This window comes from Vigna unguiculata, chromosome 9 (assembly GCF_004118075.2).
Source record: "Vigna unguiculata cultivar IT97K-499-35 chromosome 9, ASM411807v1, whole genome shotgun sequence".
NCBI lineage: Eukaryota > Viridiplantae > Streptophyta > Magnoliopsida > Fabales > Fabaceae > Vigna > Vigna unguiculata.
In genome coordinates this window covers 1,957,669-1,976,749 of record NC_040287.1, presented here as the reverse complement: position 1 = coordinate 1,976,749, position 19,081 = coordinate 1,957,669, and the positions used below count along the sequence as shown (strand labels likewise).

The window sequence follows — 19,081 nt, the reverse complement described above, 5'->3', positions numbered from 1 at the left end:
TTTTTATATTACTTATTAATTACATAAGGATTAGTAATGATTAATTTTTTACAGTGCATGACTTTTAATATATTATATAAAAGAAATTTTAAAAATATGAAAAAGTGTAGAGCTGTCAAAACGAGTAATCCAACCCGACCCGGTTCGACCCACCACGGGTTGATGATTTAGTGAACAAACCCAACTCGACTCACTTTTTAGCGAGCAAAAAAAATCGAACCCGACCCAGTCTACGGCGGGTTGGTGGGTTAAACAGGTTGGCTCACGAAAAAATACAATTTTTTTTATTTTTTTTCAATTAAAACTAAATTGTAATTCTAATTAAAATCTAAATAAACTTTAAGAAAATTCAAATATAAACCAAAATTAAAAAAATACAAATTATTTATGTGTTGGATAAAAAAACAACCTAACATCACCTAAATGTAAAGTCCAACTTAAAAAAAAAACACTTGTGTGACTCTTTTATCTGCGGGTTGGTGACCCGATTCACCACGGGTTCAACCCAAGTGAGCCGGGTTCTAAATGAGCCGTGTCAAAAATCAAGCCGTATTGAAATTTGTAAAAAAATTTTAATCCAACTCAACCAAAACCCGTGATGAGCCGGGTTAGCTCGCGGGTTCCAACCCATTTTGACTGCTCTAAAAAACCCCTTAATAATTTTTCAAAGATAAGATCGTACTTTGTAATATATATATATATATATATATGTATATATATACATATATATATATATATATGTATATGTATATATATATATATATACATATACATATATATATATATATATACATATATATATATATATATGTATTACACCAATTCAAAATTATAATTATAATATCAAAAGTAACTTATTGTAATTAAAAAGTATCAAATAATATTCATATTTTCTATCTAGTTTTAAAAAAAAAATTAAAGGATGAATTTTTCATACAAATAGCATAGATTTTTATTTTATTTTTCAGATAACATAAGTTTTTATTTATGCAATCAGCATTATTTTAGTTCGGAATTTCGATAATGTTTTTGGACTAGTAAATTTAACTTATTTTTTATCAAGTATATCAAAAATATGTTTAAAATTTGATTAACTGAAAACGAAATTCTGAATGAATACAGTAAAAATGAACTAATACAATAAAAATGTGTTATTTGGGTAAATAAACTTACATTTGGGGAAAAAAAATTTGGGATAGTGTGATATGTATGTGTGAAAAATTCTGGATTTACTTCTACCTATTGTTATGTCAGTTCAATTTGGATATCAGTGTTTACAAAGATTACAAAGAGTAACTCCTAAGATTACCGCATTCCTATTTTCACTTCTTCCATAAACTACAAAGCTTTCACATCTGCTATATTGAAATTGATACAGATTTTTGGAGGTTTTCGTTTAGGCAACAAATTGGGCTATTGCAGGAAGTGCCTCTCGTAGTTGTAAATTCAACAAAGCTCAAAATTTGCTCTTTGAATGCAAAATAATCTCGGAACTGTTATGATACAACTAAGCAAGTTCTTCAATCTCAAATGCATTGCGCTTGATTTTGGAGGCATATTCCGGGTATGATGTTGTTTCCCATGACTGGGTGGCATCTGAATCTTCAGAACTACTTTCTTTTTGAGTGAGGTTTGGCTTAACAGACACCAGGTTTTGGAAGGGAAATGGAGGTGGAGAAATTTCAATCTCACCCTCTAGCATCTTCACCACAGTACTCATAAAAGGTCTTTCATCAGGTGAATACTGAACACACCACAGAGCCACCTTTAACATTCTCTCACCTTTCTCCTTCTCTTTCTCCTCAATTCCACAAAGTGAAAGCATCACAGATAACTCATTATTCTCAAACATATCCCATGTCCACTGTGGAAACCACTGTTGTGATTCTCTGTAGCTATCATCAAAATGCCTTCTCCTTCCAACCATCTCAAACAGGAGAATGCCAAAACTATAAACATCGCACTTGTGAGTCACCGGAGAAAGCTTCCACATTTCTGGTGCAGCATATCCCCTTGTTCCTCTAAAGTGTGTGTTTACCGAAACGTTATTTTCTCTGCTGCAAAGCTTAGCCAGGCCAAAATCTGCCACCTTTGCCTCCAAATTCATGTCAAGAAGAACATTCTCTGGTTTGATATCATAATGGATTATTCTCTTTTGACACTCTTCGTGTAAATAAGCAATTCCTTTTGCTGTTCCTATTGCAATCTCAAGAAGCTTCCTCAACTCAATGTCCTGGTTCTGGCTACCAAACAAGTGCTTGTCCAAGGACCCATTTTCCACATATTCATAAACTAGAGCTCTCTTGTCACGGTGGAAGCAGAAGCCATAAAGCCTCACCAGATTGACATGGTAGGTTCTTCCAAGGGTTCCAATCTCTGCTTTTATTTGCTCTTCCATTCCCATGTCCAAACTGTTGATAACTTTTACAGCCACATCATCTCCATTGCACAATTTCCCTTTGTAGACAACCCCAAAAGCACCTGAACCCAATATGGTTGAGTAGTTCCATGTAACTATATCCAGTTCCTCAGGAGAGAATCTGATGGGTTTCTCCTTGTTGATGTTGCTCAGGAATCTTTCCATTGTTGCAAACTCAGTTTTCGAATTTTGAACTGTGGAAGCTGGTGTTATCACTACTTCAACTTCTCTGGTTGAAGGAAATGAATTTGATGTTTTATGATTATTATTCTCTGTGCTAGGAAGCTGGGCATATGCAGGAATTGCTTCCCCTGCCTTCTTTAAGCATTGAATAATGGCATATACTATTGCTATAATAGCTACGAGTCCCACCACCCCAGAAGCTGAAAATTGAAATAAAAGACAAAATTAAGTTTTCTAACCTACCACAAGTGGATTGTGCGGTGGAAATATATGCAACATGTTTCTGTATAGCCTATCTACTTTTCATTGTACCAGCACTTTGCCACAGGATTTGAATTTTTAGACTCTTTTTATATCTAGGAAATATATATAGCTACTAACACTCCATTATAAAGAATTGAAGATTCAAAGTTAAAAAAATTAAAGATGTCCCACTAAAAATTTAATCGAGATGAACTTGAACTGAATCATTAGAGGGTCGAATCTCAATTCATAACAAAAAACAAACATAAGTAGTTTCTCAACCCGTCATGCTCCGTTTCAACATATGTAGTTATTGAAGTGAATATATTACAGGGAGTAGAACAAATATGATAGAATATTTGAAGAGTGCATAATCGACAATCTTTACAAACATAATAAAACGAGTTCTTTTTCGATTAACATAAACTGATACATTAAATTTAGATTTGGAAGACTAATTAAACTTACTTCAAATTGAGAGACAAATAAATTTAAGACTTATGATACACTTACCAATAGACGCTATTATTGTCCATTCCATAAAATGGTCAAACTCGTTTTGCGCTTGAGTCTGAAAATCGTCTTGCGGATGAGTCTGAAAATCGTAAAACTGGACAGGAGGAGAAGAAAATCGAAAACTCATGTTTATTCTCTAAGCTTATGAGCCCGGAGAGAAAACTTAACGATGGAGTTTGGATCAGCAGAAGACTCCGATAGCATGCAAATTTGATATAAAAAGTATTTATGGATAGACAGAGAGAAAGAAGAAACAGTGTCTCTCAGACCAAGTCTGATGTAACTAAACCATTTAATATCACAAGATATTTCGTGTTCGGCTCATTCCGCGTAGTTGACCTTATATGCCAGAAAACGCGTTTTTTCTTTGAATTTCGGGGATAATGAAAGCAATGCTACATAAAGTAATTAGTGTGTTTGTTGGGAATAGTCCAAGTGTGAGTCAAAAAGTCCCACATTGGATAGAAAAGACAAAGTTAAACACTATATAAGAATAAAGACCCATAACAACATTGCCTTAAGGTTTTGGTGTAAAAGTGGTGTCTAAGATCTTATATGTGTAAGACTAATGTCATATAACCATATAGAACCATATATGAAAATATATATAAACCTAGCAGTGGTATCAGAGCCGATAGTTTATATGTGTAAGACTAATGTCATATAACCATATAGAACCACAATCTCTCAATGACCATAACTATGCCATGACCATGACCATAACCTATATGAAATATATATAACCTATCAATTTTTTTGGATACAAGCTAAATAGAAATATATTAAAAGTCTTAATTTTGATAGAATAAATTGATGTGTTTGAATTTTCTTATGTAAGATTTCAATACTCTTTTAACTTGAAGAGGTTCTCCATGAGCATTGCTCAATACTTATAAGAGACACTCAATTTTGGAATCACAAGTTTCAAGAAGACTGAAGTCTACTACCCCACCTAGCTTTGATGCAAGATGTTAACTCACGAAGAAAAAAGTAAAATTATTTGGAGTTACAGAAAAATATGAATGCTTTGTAATCATTCACAAAGCATTCCTAGTGTGGGTAACAGAATGGAAAAAGAAAAAGAGAAACAAAATAATTCGGGACTTAGTCAAAGCTAACAAATTTTCCACATGACCAACAACTTCTACGGATTGATCTTTTGTGTCATCGAATTAAGATTTAGGTAGAGGCTGATTCAATCTCGAACTTAGTCACAACAAGAGAAGAAGGTTCATGGCTGGATTCTGTTACCATCCCTGAAGAGCCTTGAACAGTACTTGTATAAGTGTTGCCAGATGATTCTGGCAGTGGAAGAATCTCATGAATAAGGTGCGGAAAAGGGTTTTGAGGTTTCGGAATTTCAACTGAACCTTCTAACATTTTCACCACAACACTCCTTACAGGTCTTGATTCGTGCTTATACTGAACACATGACAGAGCTACCTTCACCATTCTTTCTGCAGTTTCTTTATTTTGATCATCTATCCCACATGCTACCATCAATTCTTCTGCTTCTTCGGCCTCAAATTTTTTCCAAATCCACATTGGAAACCACTCCTGGCTTTCAGCAAGGTCTATCTCAAAGTTTCTTCTCCTTCCAAGGATTTCAAACAACAGCATCCCGAAGCTGTAAACATCACACTTTTGAGTTACTGGAAAATTTGGCAACCAAAGCTCAGGTGCAGCATAACCAGGAGTGCCTCTACCCTTAGTCAAGGTAATGTGAGTATTTTCTCTGTTGCATAGTTTGGCTAAGCCAAAATCTGCAACTTTAGCATTGAAGTTTCTATCCAAGAGAATATTTCCGGGTTTGATGTCGTAGTGGATAATTCTTTGTTGACACTCTTCATGCAAGTAAGAAATGCCTTTGGCTGTCCCAATTGCAATATCATAAAGCTTTTCAAAAGCTATGGCATTTTCTGGATTAAACAAAAACTTGTCAAGAGAACCATTCACCATGTACTCATAAACCAGTGCTGTGAAGTTTTTTTCCAAACAAAAACCGTAGAGTCGAACCAGATTGAAATGATGAACTTTTCCTATTGTTCCCACTTCAGCCATAATCTGCTCCTGAATTCTGTCTTTAGAATTCGCATGCAGAACCTTGACGGCTACAATGGTTCCATCACTAAAAATTCCCTTATAGACTTTTTCAAAACCTCCTGAACCCATCAAGTAAGAATAGTTATCAGTTGCAATTCTTAGGTGCTCTTCAGTAACCCTCATAACCTTCTCCTTTTCCATCTCGTTTAGAAATTTATTCACGGTGAGTGTCATAAATTGTGAGTCTTTTTGACGAACATCAAAGATGGGCCGTAGCCATATAAAAATACAAAATATCACAAAGGATACACCTGCCATACATTATAGCACTGTTAAGTAAGTCAAACTTCATCACTAAACCATCGAAAAACAAGATCAAAATTGAATATTACTAAAAATTCTCAATGTTACATGAGTCTTATAAATTTGTTAATAAGTTTTGTAAGAAACAATTCTTTTATGTTATTTTTTCTAAGAATTTTAATTGGCAAGTAATTTTTTTGTAAATAATTATTTTTTATAAAATTATAAAATTTGTAAGTATTTTTTATAAAATTTGCTGTTAAAAGTGTTTTATAAAAAATATTTTGTAAAAAAAGATTTTCACAATAAAATTTATAAATATTTTCTATAAAAAATATTTTAAAATAAAATTAACAAAAAATATGAATTATTTTAATAGTGAAAGATGAATTCGAACCAAATAGATTTGGTTAGTTAAAATCATACCTCCTCCGATGATGATTAGCACAGTACTCATTGGGCAATAGATAAGAATTGAATATGTTACACTAAGCGACAAAGTGGAACAAAAGATAAACCAGTGGAATTCCGTAATTCCCAGTTTATTATTTGTTTTGTGAAACTGAGTACTTCTTAATATACGTTAGCCATGCACCATAAAGGTCAAGAAACACGGTTTTCGTGAATTTGGATGAAATTTCCACAGAAAATCCCCCATTGAAACTCTAAATAGTGGGATAGAGGTCGTAAGTGACATTAATTATTCAATGACAAAAGATAAGTAGGTCCGGTCAGAGGCGAAGCTCTGTGGAAGCAGGGAGGGGTCTCGGCCCCCAAAATTTTGATTTTTTTTATTTATATATATATATATATATATATATATATATATAAATAATATAAAGATATATTTAAAATTTATTAAAATTTTTAAATTGAAGATAATATATATTTAAAATTAATAAAAATTAAAATTTTTAATTCTTTTATTTAAACATAACATTTAATGTAAATATATAATAAAATATAAAATTAAATATAATAAAAAATAAAAATATGTAGGTTTAATTTTTCTTTTGGTTCCTGTTTTTATTTAAAAATTGACACTAGGATTAGGTTAATTACACCAACAAAGCAAATCATTCCTATTAAGAATCTCAATTTTAATAAAAAGATCATTGATCTGTTTTGAGAAATTTATCGAAACTTATCGTAAAAGATCGAATTACATCTGTTTCTCAAAAATCGAGACCAAATTGAGACTAAAAAGAATTGGAGGATCAACTTAACATTTTTAAACGAAAACATGAATAAAAAGAGTAATTAAACCAAATATTTATTAACATAATTTTTATTTTCCTTTTCATTGTCTTTTTAGTTTTTCACAAATTGTAATAATCTCTCACTCTCATATGTCTTCTTTTTGTTTTTAAAGAAAAAAGTTAGAGATAAATTCATTATATTTCTCATTTATCCTCTTTTTTTCCTGTCTCTTGTCTTACTTGATAATGAAAACGTTATTTTTTTTACTCTCATGAGCTTTTTGTATATTCTTTTTTTTTATGAATATAGAAAAAAATAATAGTGTATTATGTATTAATAATAATGAATATATATATTTTTTTAATAATTATGTGTCTTAATTTTTTATTAGATTATGATCAATTATTTTTTGGTATTATTTACAAGAAAGGTATATTGATAAAGAATGAAAGAATAAATTAATCGTTTAAGAGTGATGAAAAAAAATTAATTATTGACTAAAACAAGATATATTCAACTTCACATATTTTAAAGCATTATACTGATGATAAAAAATGTTCAGTTAAAGAAGTTATTTTTTGAAGCATTATACTAATGATTGAATCTAATGATCTCAAAATTATATTATTTTGGTCCCTCCTACGTTTTTGGTCAAGATCCGCCACTGCGTCCGGTCACAATCAAATCGTAGTATATAGACTGTTACACTCTTACTTTTAAGTAAAAAGAGTTGCACTTAAATAATAATAATAATTTTAACTCTTAGCCTACTAATAACGATTGTTATTATAGCCAAAAGACATTCTTGCTAGTTGCATAATTGTTCTGTGACAAAGAAAACCGGATAACAAAGGGCTCGATCCTAATGGTAGTTTCGAATGCATTATCATGGAAGACCGAATGAAGTCTTCTCTTTTGTCGTTTTATATATGGAAATTGAAGTTCTTAAAGAGTGTGGGGACTATATTAATGAAACTGATACCACTTGTCAGGTTACAGAGGGGGTTTCATTGGGAAGAACAACACAATAAGATTTGAGCCTAACCATATAAGACACTGACACCACTCTCAACCCAAAACCTTAAGGCTATAGGTTTATGAACCTTTATTCTTATATAATGCTCTACTTTCTCATTTATGATTAATGTAGGACTTAAACTCACACTTAGACTTGGATTCCTAACATAGACAACATAAACCTTCTGGCTCTAACTCTCCGCTTTTGGTTTCATGTGTGGACTACATAAACCAAACCCGCGTTTTCTAAATCTAACTATAATTAATAAATTTTGGAAGAGCAACAATATTGTCTCATCATTCTATTGACTTTCTTGTCATCTTACTTGGCACTTTTTATATATTATTTTCCCTCAACCACCGTATTAACTTCTGTACGAATAATGAAAATAATATCGGACAAAAGTATAGAAAAACTGAGGATGTCGGTTCTGCCATTTCGTACATCAACTTGTTGAACTCTATCCAAGAACCCCTTTCAATGTGCTTAATGCTCATTTTACCCGTCAAAAGGAGCACCACTATGAAATGAGCTTCAACTCACAATACAAGCTTCATTTTAGTTGTTTTTTTTTTCTTCTAAATCACAAAAAGATATTTTTAAATACTTAATAGAATTTATATGTTTTCGAAAATATAAAATATATAAGAAATATGTTATGGAAAGAGTTTCTTATTTTATTATCAAATATTAACAATATTTAAATATTAATTTTTGAAGTCTAATTAATGAATAAATATATTTTTATCTTTATGTATAAAAGTGTTTTTTAAAACTGAAAATTTTCCGAGAATTTAATTTAAATAAAAGATATTAAGTAAGTATAACATTCCTTCTTGCCTTAATTAATATTTTTCAAATTTCAAATTTGATCATCTTTCTTTTGAAGGTTACATTTTCTTATATTTTGCTTGTGGTTATTATTTTTCTTTTTCTTTGGTAATATCATATCTTCGTTCAATTGTATATATTCTTCCATAAACCTTTTCTTCTTTCTTTATTATGAATTTAATGGTACTAAGATGTGTTGGAAATTTTAAAATTTTGAAAGATATGAGAGGTATAAAAGATATAAGAGATAGAGTGTGAGAACCTAGAAAATAGTAGTTTAGAATGAGTAAGTGTTTAAAATAATGGAAGTGGATTATTTTATTATTAAGAAGTCTTAAATATAAATAGAAATCTAATAAACGAGTTTCATTAATTATAAACACTTTATTTCTCTAAGAATTGTTTCTTAAATTTTCTCTGTAATTATTTGTTCAATGATTAGAGACCGTTAGGAGATTCTTACGACATGTCCTATATAAATTGTATAGTAGATTATCTAGTTTATGTGGGATGATTGTATAGGTTCTATGCTTTAAACTATCAGATATGCAATGTTTTATTTTACTTTGTACTCCGCCCAACCTTTGTCATATATTCATCTTTTCTCGGGGGTTCTATATATTAGTACTGATTGTAAAACTAAATAATTATTCAATTACTTATTTGAAATATAAAGATGCAATTCACTTGGTATAGATACATTTGATGAACTCATAAATGTAAAATGAAAAAAAAAAATTTGTCATCGAACCTACAGATGGATTAACACAACAAATTTATGCAGACGCTAATTCAATCTCGTGGGTCATACCATGTGTGGGAAGTACAGGGACTGATTTGGATACCAATGCTGAAGAGTCAGAACTCACATTTGTGTCGGTATGAGGAGAGGGTGGAACCCAACCCATCAGGTACTGAAATGGGTTTTGAGGCTTTAGAACTTCAACAGAACCTTCCAACATTTTCACCACAACACTCATTATAGGTCTTGCTTCTGGCCTATACTGAACACATGACAAAGCTACTTTAACAATTCTTTCTGCAATCTCCCTATCTTTGTCCTCTACCCCACATGAACTTATCAACTCCTCCACTTCTTCAGCAGCAAATTTTTCCCAAACCAACATTGGAAACCAAACCTGACTTTCTGGAAGGTTAATGTTATGGTTTTTCCTCCTTCCAATGATTTCAAAGAGCAGCATGCCAAAGCTGTAAACATCACACTTGTGAGTCACAGGAAAGGGCAACCAAAGTTCAGGTGCAGCATAACCAGGGGTGCCCCTACCCCCAGTCATGGTTATATGAGTATGGTCCCTGTTGCAAAGCTTGGCCAAACCAAAATCTGCAACTTTGGGACAAAAGTTCCTATCCAAGAGAATATTTCCTGGTTTGATATCGTAGTGGATTATTCTCTGTTGACACTCTTCATGCAAGTAAGCGATGCCTCTTGCAGTACCAATTGCGATCTCATGGAGCTTTTCGAATGATAAGGTCGTGCTTTCATGGAATAGGTACTTCTCAAGCGGGCCATTCACCATGTACTCGTAAACCAGTGCTCTCAAGTGTCTTTCAAAGCAAAACCCATATAGACGAACTAGATTGAAATGATGGACTTTACCAATGGTACCCACTTCTGCCATAAACTGTTCATCAACTCTTTTGTCAGAACTCCCAAGTAGAACTTTCACAGCTATAAGGGTTCCATTACTAAAACTTCCTTTGTAAACAGACCCAAAACCTCCTGAACCCAAATGATATGAGTAATTATCAGTTGCAATCCTTAGCTGCTGATCAGTGAACCTGATTGGCTTCTCCCTTTCCATGTCATTCAGAAATTTATCCATAGTGAGTGTCATAAATTGTTTATCTGGTGTTCCTGTTTGCTTAAATAATCCAGAACCACCATTAACCTGATTTCTTTTTAGGCATACATGCAATACCCAAAAGCAAACACTAATCTTCACAATAAAGACAACTGCATTAAGATCATTAGAGCGTTCAGTCATAACAAAAAGGTCTTGCAGTTGCAGATAAACCAATATAAAACAGAAAATGAAAACAACAAGCATGACAGTTAAAATCCTACCAATCACAATGACAATTACAATTGCGGAATAGCCAGAATGGTTGCTGTTATCTGTCGTTGTACTGGAGGTGTCGGACATTGGAAAAATTATAATAAGAATTCAAACTGCAGTTGATAACACAGGGCAAGGTTGCAGTTTATCTATTATGTTAGTCGCTTATAAAGTGCCTCAAAACGCGTTTTTTTTGTTTCTTGAATTTCGTGGTTATTCCATAGTAAAATTTGCGTACCATACAAAAAAGGTTTGAAAATTAGGGAATGGTGTGGGAAGTCAAAGATGTTTGGAACGATTTAAATACATTTTCATGGGAAGACTAAGTGAAGTATTCTTTTTTCTAGTTTTATATGTAGAAATTAGTGTTCTGGAGTTTTTGTGGGGATTATATTAATTAATCATTAAATGATAGTGTGGTGAAGACTTTGAAGATGTGGGTAGCCTTGAAAACATTTTTAGCAGTGCTGATTGTTGATGACGAAGTGTTATCCTTATATTTAACGTGTGTTGTTTGGTCTCCCAATTTTTCTTTATAGTTTACGTGTGTGAAGTGTTCTTGTTACCTTCACTTTGTTTGATTCTGCATTTGCAACCCCACCATCAATCATATTATATATATATATATATATATATATATATATATATATATATATATATATATATATATATTATTGTATATATAACACAAAAGTCAAAACTATAGAAACCTCATTATTATTCTAAAGGTGATATATATAAAGAGTCCCTTGAATACTATAATTACTCCTAAAAGATATTCAGTAAGTATTAAATCTACACTAAACACTTATATAACACATCATTCAACAGTTTTAAGTCTCATCTTTCTGATTTAAATAAATCAATAAATGAAACTTTCTTTTTATCACTACCATTTAGATCACTCTATAATAATTTCTGGCTGGGTAAGGCTAGTCATATTTTTAAAACTATCATTGCAGCATGTCTTATTGCAGCACTTTGGAATCGCTTCTGTCTCAGACAACTCTAGAATATCCTCTGATTTGTCTTTAAGACAATCAGACTCCAAGGAAGCAATGCTGGCATCTTCTCTGGCATCAGAGCCAGTGACACATTTTTCAGTCTTAGATTGCTCTTGGCAGCAACCAGAACCATTATTTGTTCTGCATGCAGAGTCGTCAAATGTTTTTACCTTTCTTAGACAACCATTGCAAGGTTTCACTATATGCACCTCAATAGAGACAGAGTTTCCGCTTTGGTTTCTCTTGCTCAACTTCAAAAGTCCAGAAGATTCATTCTTGCTTGTAGTTTCTACTTGATAAGTGTCGTTTTTACAACAACCTTTACCACATTTTTCACCAGTAAGAAGCCCTTGTTTCTTAATGCTGCTACTTTCATTGTCAAGTAGAGTCATGGTCAGATCTTCCGAGAAGGTGCCGTACTTAGAACTTGCAGATTTTCTTGCATATTTCGGTTTCTCTTGTAAAATTAACATGCTATTGAGAATCACAAGTAAACAGGTCCCAACATCAGTCAATACAGCAAGCCAAACAATAGGGTATCCTGCAATTGCCAATGCAAGTATTGCACTCTTGAAGCCAACTGAAATAATGACATTCTCAATGAGCTTTCTAGTGGTTTTCCTCGCCAGCCGAATGGTTTCAGGTATCTTTTGAATGTCGTTCGACATAAGAATTGCATTGCCTGTCTCATTTGCAAGAGCAGAACCAGATATTCCCATTGAGATACCAATGTCAGCTGTGGCTAATGCAGGAGCATCATTTATGCCATCTCCAATCATGGCTGTTAGCCCCTCTTTCTTCAAATTCTCAATGATCACTGCCTTTTCTGCAGGTAGAAGCTCTGCGTGTACAATGTCTAGAGCATGGTTCAACTGCACAGAATAAGCTAGTTTTTCTAAGTTTTAATATGGATCAAAAGAAGCAGCATTAATGACCGAACCTGAAGCCTAAGAAAATTGACATTGTTGAGAACAAAGTCTATAATAAACATACTTTTCATTTTCTCATAACATTGTTGGTTAAATAGAGTACACATTACTGTGAGCATACCTGACTCTGAACATACATAGCTGCTTGAGTGCTATCTCCTGTTAGCATGACAGATCTCACGCCTAACAAGTTTAGCTCTTCTATTGCCTCCAAAGCACCTGATCTGCAAGTATCAACTAAGCTGAAGACTCCAACCAGAGTCGGTCCACAATATCGTTTCTGGGTAGAAATTTCATGGCTTTGAGATTGCAAGTGACAATCAACTACAAAGACAATAGAATAGTTCAGTGCATAAACTATCACAAGGGATAAATGAGAACATTGAAGCACAAATAGTATTCAAATAATCTTAAATTGTACCATAAGAGTACTTAACATATACTTCTGAGTTTTTTAGTCTCTGGAAATATATGGAAAATTGTTCAAGTGGAAACTTCATTAGTAATTTCAAAGCCACACAAATAGTGACCAAATAGCAAAGAAACGACATTAGTAAAATGGAAAGCCACACACACTCATTCAGATATTCGAGATTAAAAAGACTACAAGAAATACTTTTGAAACTAAGGACATGGTTTTGTAATCACCTCTTTCGGAGTCAGCCCTAGCACCAATTCTTCTATTGCCAATATAAATATCCTTCCCATCAATTGTACCAAAAACTCCTTCACCAGCAAAATTTTCAAAATTCTCAACATTTTCAGGGATTGGCTTGACAGAATTAGACATTCCATATTCCACTAGTGCAGCTGCCATAGGATGACTTGATTTACTCTCGATACTTGAAACCCTGCAAAGTTTTCATTAAACAAATCAAATTAGTCATAGAACAACTATGAACAATCTAAACAGAGTGTATAGACATTCTTTTGTTTGATTAATAAGTTACCAGTACAGTAAAGTTTCAATGCTAATGTCATCTACAAGAGAAAAATCTGTCACTGTGAACTCTCCTCTTGTTATTGTTCCAGTTTTATCAAAAGCCACTGTCTTAATGCCAGAAAATGTTTCAATGTAATCTCCACCTTTCAGTAGTAACCCATTTGTTGCAGCTTTTGTGAGAGCACAAAAGATTGCAACAGGGGTGGATAGGATGAGAGCACAAGGACATGCACTTAACAAAACCACAATTGCAAGATGAAACCAAGGTTTTATATCAGGAACTTCTAATGCAGCTGGAACCACAGCAATGCTAGCTGAAATCAAAACAACAGCTGCAAGATGATATAAAAATATACAAATATCAGTATTTGCTCTGATAATGTAGGTCTAAAGCATAACGCTGGTGCAATATTTTTTTTACTTTCACAGAGGAAAAGAGTTTCTGAAGTATGTACTTATACTTACCAGGAATATAGTACTTAGCAAAATTATCTATGAATCTTTGTGTTCGAGATTTTCTGCTAGAGGCCTCTTCAACAAGTTTTGACATTCTAGCCACCACCGTGTCTTTTGCCAGCACTGTAGTTTTCACACTTATATATCCTGGGATGATATACAACCAGAATTAGTTAAGCTTGTTTTGGTAAAAGAAAGTTGAAAGATAAAGAATAGAGATACTTGACCATTCACATTAATAGTTCCAGCCCACACTACTGAATCAAACTCTTTGATCACAGGTAATGATTCTCCTGTTAACATCTTTTCATCAACTTCACACTTTCCTTCCACCACGATTCCATCGAGAGGAATAGCATCACCCGACTTGACTGCAAGTATGGTGTTGATGTTAACATCATTGACGTCAACACGTTCCCCAGTTTCAGCAATAACAGCCTTTTGTGGAGCCATGCTAGTCAAAGAGGACATTGCAACCTTTGCCTAAAGTACAGATTTAAAATGTCAAACGCTAACATAAAGTAGGTCTTACAGAGTCTGTTCTTCAATCAGTACTTGCATAGTAGCACTAAGCACTAATCTGTGTTTATGAGTCTGAACAAATAATAATTAGTTTTAAGTACAATAAGTTAATATACAAATGGACTAAGATTGAGTTATGATCAAGTAGGAAGAGTTACTTAATTAAGAAAATGCAGCAAACATTTAGGGAGAAAGGGGGAAATGATGTCCCAAACCTTGTGAGTTGCTCTTGTCTCAAGCCATTGAGCAATGGAGAATAAGAAGATGATGACACCAGCCTCCCAAAAATCTTGTAAAGCAGCAGTACTACACACTGCAAGATATAAAAATGAAACATAAGAAACAGAACATTTTTTCCATATAAACTCACAAGTGCTGTTATTTTTTGAGTGAGGAATCAATAAATTAGAATTCAAACCGAAGTACCTGCCAATAGAACCAGAATGTTGATATTAAGAGTAAGAGCCTTAATGGATGCAATGGCCCTGAGTAGAACCTTAGGGAAGCCAATGACAACAGAAACAAGTGCCAACCATTCCAAAGGGTGATATATATATTTCAAGAAAGAAAGTGCCAGAAACAACCCACACACCATTGTCGTTAAATCTGGCCATTTCTTTTCATTATCAGTTTCTCCCTGCAGTCTCAAACTAGCTTCAAGCCTTGCAGCATTCAGTGCATCAGCTGATGCAATCAAACAACAAAGATAAATGAATTCTCGGGTCTATTACTGGAAAATTGATAAGTTATATATATTTCTCATATACGGTTATGGGCATGGTTATGGCATATGGTTATTGGGAGATTATGGTTCTATATGGTTATATGACATTAGTCTTACACATATAAGACCTTAGACACCACTTTTACACCAAAACCTTAAGGCAATGTTGTTATGGGTCTTTATTCTTATATAGTGTTTAACTTTGTCTTTTCTATCCAATGTGGGACTTTTTGACTCACACTTGGACTATTCCCAACATCTCCCCTCAAGGGTGAGTCCCTTGTTTTTTTCTTTTTTTCATATGGTATATTTCCCTTCAGGTGTGTATGAGTGACCCCTTTGGTTTGTTTTTTTCTTTTTTTCATATGGTATATTTCCCTTCAGGTGTGTATGAGTGACCCCTCCTTTGGTTTGTTTTTTTCTTTTTTCATATGGTATATTTCCCTTCAGGTGTGTATGAGTGACCCCTTTGGTTATGGTTATGCGGTCAGTCACTCCGAACCATCGGCTCTGATACCACTGATAGGTTATATATATTTTTTCATATATGGTTATGATTAGTCATTGTCATGGTTATGGCATAGTTATGGTCATTGGGAGATTATGGTTCTATATGGTTATATGACATTAGTCTTACACATATAAGACCTTAGACACCACTTTTACACCAAAACCTTAAGGCAATGTTGTTATGGGTCTTTATTCTTATATAGTGTTTAACTTTGTCTTTTCTATCCAATGTGGGACTTTTTGACTCACACTTGGACTATTCCCAACAAAAATAAAGTAATGACTTTCTATAAGATTTTTTCCCTCCTTTAGGAACAGAAAATAGACTAAAGCAAAAACGTGAACATGAACAAGAAGAATTTAAAAAGTAAAATTGCATCATGAACTGAGAAAAGCATATAGTAACAAACCCCATAAATCCAAGCAATATAGGAAGCTATGAGCTATATATCACATAAAGATTAAAGAACCAGTCAACTTCTCTCGTGATCATAACATATATTTAAATCGATGACCAACCCCTTTGTTAGAACCAAAGGAAAGTGAAGAGAAAAGGGTACAGAAATCACCTATTTGTGAATCAGAAATGAAGAGAACATCATGGACAACAGTGACTGTTCGTGTAGGGACTATCACAGTGACATGTTTTACGCCATGAAGAGGCTTCACAATTCTTTCAACCAGTGCTGCTTCTGTAGCACAGCACATTCCCAACACTTCGAAGCTGCTTCTCTTAATATTTTCTGCCATTTTCTTCTTCACTATGAGTTTCAAAATGAGCAAAAAAAAAACAGGGCATAAAACTTTCAAAACTAAGTAAAACACAATAGCAGTTCGTGCCTTCCCTAGTAGTTACGTCTCCCTAGTTTATTCAATAGAACGAGTAAACACTTATTTCTCAAAATATATAATTAACTTCTTGACCAAATAGATGGATATTGATATTATAACGCCTTTGAAAGTTTAATTTAAATTTTAAATTTATTTTAAAAAAAATGCTTTCTAATAAAATTGTTAGATAGGATAATATATAGGTCTATTTAAAGTTTTAAATAAATTAAGTAGTGTATGAATTCAAGACTTATAATCAATAAAAATTTGATAATACCCAACACTTTGTTTTAGATAGAACCTTCAACTTTCTTGTGGGTTTAAATTTCATGATCACATAATTACCCAACTGAATATCCAACTTGCGTGCATGTTAAGCCTATAACATTTACTAGACCTAATTTCCCCAACTAGGTCTGTTTATGGTTTGTGCACTACAACGTAAGAAGATAACGGTTGACTTTTGCTGGTTGCAAAGATATTGGTTGACATCTGTACTTAATAAAATATTATACGTCTTTCATAGACCAATAAAAAAATCATATACAGGTCCTCTTTGTAGTCTTACAATATCGATTGTACGTAATTGCATGACATGCAATCTAAAAGTAGCATATGCATACTCATGAAACAAATATTTTCTTGTTATAACATCTTTAAATCTTTCACCAGAGACCTTAAAATAAAAAATCAATAAAATCTTGTAGTTGTTTTAAATTAGAGTTCATTAAAAATAACATTATATATATGAATTAAGTGTACACAGTTTATTATAGCATCAGATAGAGTCTCATAAAACACATTCAATTTATAATGTTTTTAGGACTCTGACCAACGTAATTAAGAAAACCAAATATACGTAACCACTAGTTCGATATGCGTGATTCATTCATCTTTCCAAGCATGTTATTAATTATTTTATAGTTGCACTTATTTTATATATCACTTCTCTTCAGACGTATTATTAAAGAAAAGTGATTCATTACCATTTAGCAGACAAAATAAAAAACTTCTTTACTGAACAAGACGCATAGTTCATGACGTCATCTACAATAAAGTATTCAATATTTAAATCATTTAAAATTAATTTTATGATATTGAATTGAACATAAATTTATTTACTAAAGTAATATCAGTATCATTCAAGATCTATTTTAGTTAAATTTATTAAGTCTCTAATATAATTCATTATTGAGTTTTATAATAGTATTTTAAATTAAAAATAAAAAAGTATAACTTAAATAATAATATTCTGAGTTAATTAATGGAAATATCACTATCCTTAAATCACTAACTAAAAAACTCGAATTATTATCAATAGTTTTATCATCACTACCTACCTTCTTTTTAAGTTATTACACAAACTGAGTTTCAATACATTATTTTAAACAAAACTTGAAAGGTATACGTTTGTCATGTTTTTGTTTAAGATTCTTACTTCCTAAACAAATTAGAGGCATGTTTTGGGGGCAAGTTAAACAACCACATATTATGTATGCAATATTTTATTAATCAAATCCATTTCGAACCTATATTTCCTGTCCAAAATGTCTGCTGGTTCATCCACTACCATTACTTTAATTTAGTGCTATTATTACTTTTATATATATATAGACAGATGTTGAAAGTTTTGTATTAATTAAAAATAAAACAATTTCATAATATACAAAGTGAGGTACAAATCTTACTTACAAACCGGTTTTGTATGGTTGAATTAAGTTTAAAATTCACTTCTACCATGTCATTAGTATATAATTGAAGTGCAAACTTTACCTTACAAATTTTAATAAATAAATCACATATTTTTAAACTAATTTTAAAATAAACTATTTTTCATGGAAAACGGAAATAAACGAATTCTAATAGTCTGATATAACTGTAAAGTGGAAGATATTACAATAATAACTTTTTCAGAGAAAAAAGGTATATTAAATAGTTAAAAAGTATAAGCTCTTGAAAATTATTGAAGCTTTAGTTAATTTTTTAGTGATTAGTTTACTTATATAAATACAGCAGTCAATACAATTTTTGAACAGAATCTTTGTTCCTAACCGTCATAATTTATACCTTGGATGTATGTCTGGACCAGATTCATAATTTCTAGGATAAGATTTGTTATATTATTATAATATTTTATAGCGTTATAAATTTATTATTGTGTGTCTTTGCTGGGTTGAGCTACACCACACTACCTAACCCTTTTATGAACCTCCAGCTGTTAAAGTAAACGGTGACTCAAAATTAATATATTTTCTGCTTGTTTTATTTATGTATATTTTTAAAATTATAATTTATATTTTAACAAGTAAAAGCTTAAGATAGACTATT

At 32.3% G+C, this 19,081-nt stretch overlaps 4 protein-coding genes across 5 annotated transcripts; all 4 read right to left on the bottom strand.

Annotated features, from left to right (window-relative positions):
- Positions 1–1,212: 1,212 nt before the first annotated feature.
- LOC114164104 (LEAF RUST 10 DISEASE-RESISTANCE LOCUS RECEPTOR-LIKE PROTEIN KINASE-like 2.2) lies at positions 1,213–3,651 on the bottom strand. The gene is made up of 2 exons (XM_028048628.1): positions 3,359–3,651; positions 1,213–2,802 (listed from the first exon to the last, which is right to left on the bottom strand). The coding sequence occupies exons 1-2, from the start codon at positions 3,486–3,488 to the stop codon at positions 1,508–1,510; spliced, it is 1,425 nt and encodes a 474-aa protein (XP_027904429.1). The 5' UTR covers positions 3,489–3,651; the 3' UTR covers positions 1,213–1,507.
- A 639-nt stretch (positions 3,652–4,290) lies between these two features.
- On the bottom strand, positions 4,291–5,722 carry LOC114163054 (G-type lectin S-receptor-like serine/threonine-protein kinase At1g34300). The gene has a single exon (XM_028047107.1). The coding sequence runs from the start codon at positions 5,720–5,722 to the stop codon at positions 4,541–4,543; it is 1,182 nt and encodes a 393-aa protein (XP_027902908.1). The 3' UTR covers positions 4,291–4,540.
- Positions 5,723–9,392: 3,670 nt separating this feature from the next.
- On the bottom strand, positions 9,393–11,003 carry LOC114163052 (rust resistance kinase Lr10-like). Its single transcript, XM_028047105.1, has 2 exons — positions 10,843–11,003; positions 9,393–10,731 (listed from the first exon to the last, which is right to left on the bottom strand). The coding sequence occupies exons 1-2, from the start codon at positions 10,919–10,921 to the stop codon at positions 9,533–9,535; spliced, it is 1,278 nt and encodes a 425-aa protein (XP_027902906.1). The 5' UTR covers positions 10,922–11,003; the 3' UTR covers positions 9,393–9,532.
- A 527-nt stretch (positions 11,004–11,530) lies between these two features.
- On the bottom strand, positions 11,531–16,760 carry LOC114163051 (cadmium/zinc-transporting ATPase HMA2-like). Of its 2 annotated transcripts, none has more exons than XM_028047102.1 (9): positions 16,492–16,755; positions 15,115–15,372; positions 14,904–15,001; positions 14,394–14,649; positions 14,176–14,313; positions 13,718–14,042; positions 13,416–13,618; positions 12,889–13,091; positions 11,531–12,710 (listed from the first exon to the last, which is right to left on the bottom strand). In XM_028047102.1, exons 1-9 carry the CDS (start codon positions 16,670–16,672, stop codon positions 11,736–11,738), a joined length of 2,637 nt encoding a protein of 878 aa, XP_027902903.1. In that variant the 5' UTR covers positions 16,673–16,755; the 3' UTR covers positions 11,531–11,735. The 2 variants fall into 2 exon arrangements, with proteins under 2 accessions (XP_027902903.1, XP_027902904.1); XM_028047103.1 differs by having other exon boundaries at positions 12,628–12,724; positions 16,492–16,760.
- Between the last annotated feature and the right edge of the window lie 2,321 nt (positions 16,761–19,081).

What these genes read in the sequence shown, in the direction of transcription:
- LOC114163051 (XM_028047102.1), bottom strand. Translation starts at nt 16,672, where the DNA reads ATGGCAGAAAATATTAAGAGAAGCAGCTTCGAAGTGTTGGGAATGTGC. An exon ending in CATTCTGGTTCTATTGGCAG is followed by an intron (nt 15,002 to 15,114) that starts GTACTTCGGTTT and finishes TATATCTTGCAG; the next exon opens with TGTGTAGTACTGCTGCTTTA. An exon ending in CTATGTATGTTCAGAGTCAG is followed by an intron (nt 12,711 to 12,888) that starts GTATGCTCACAG and finishes TATTCTGTGCAG; the next exon opens with TTGAACCATGCTCTAGACAT.
- LOC114163052 (XM_028047105.1), bottom strand. Translation starts at nt 10,921, where the DNA reads ATGTCCGACACCTCCAGTACAACGACAGATAACAGCAACCATTCTGGC. An exon ending in TGTAATTGTCATTGTGATTG is followed by an intron (nt 10,732 to 10,842) that starts GTAGGATTTTAA and finishes ATCTTAATGCAG; the next exon opens with TTGTCTTTATTGTGAAGATT.
- LOC114163054 (XM_028047107.1), bottom strand. Translation starts at nt 5,722, where the DNA reads ATGGCAGGTGTATCCTTTGTGATATTTTGTATTTTTATATGGCTACGG.
- LOC114164104 (XM_028048628.1), bottom strand. Translation starts at nt 3,488, where the DNA reads ATGAGTTTTCGATTTTCTTCTCCTCCTGTCCAGTTTTACGATTTTCAG. An exon ending in GACAATAATAGCGTCTATTG is followed by an intron (nt 2,803 to 3,358) that starts GTAAGTGTATCA and finishes TTCAATTTTCAG; the next exon opens with CTTCTGGGGTGGTGGGACTC.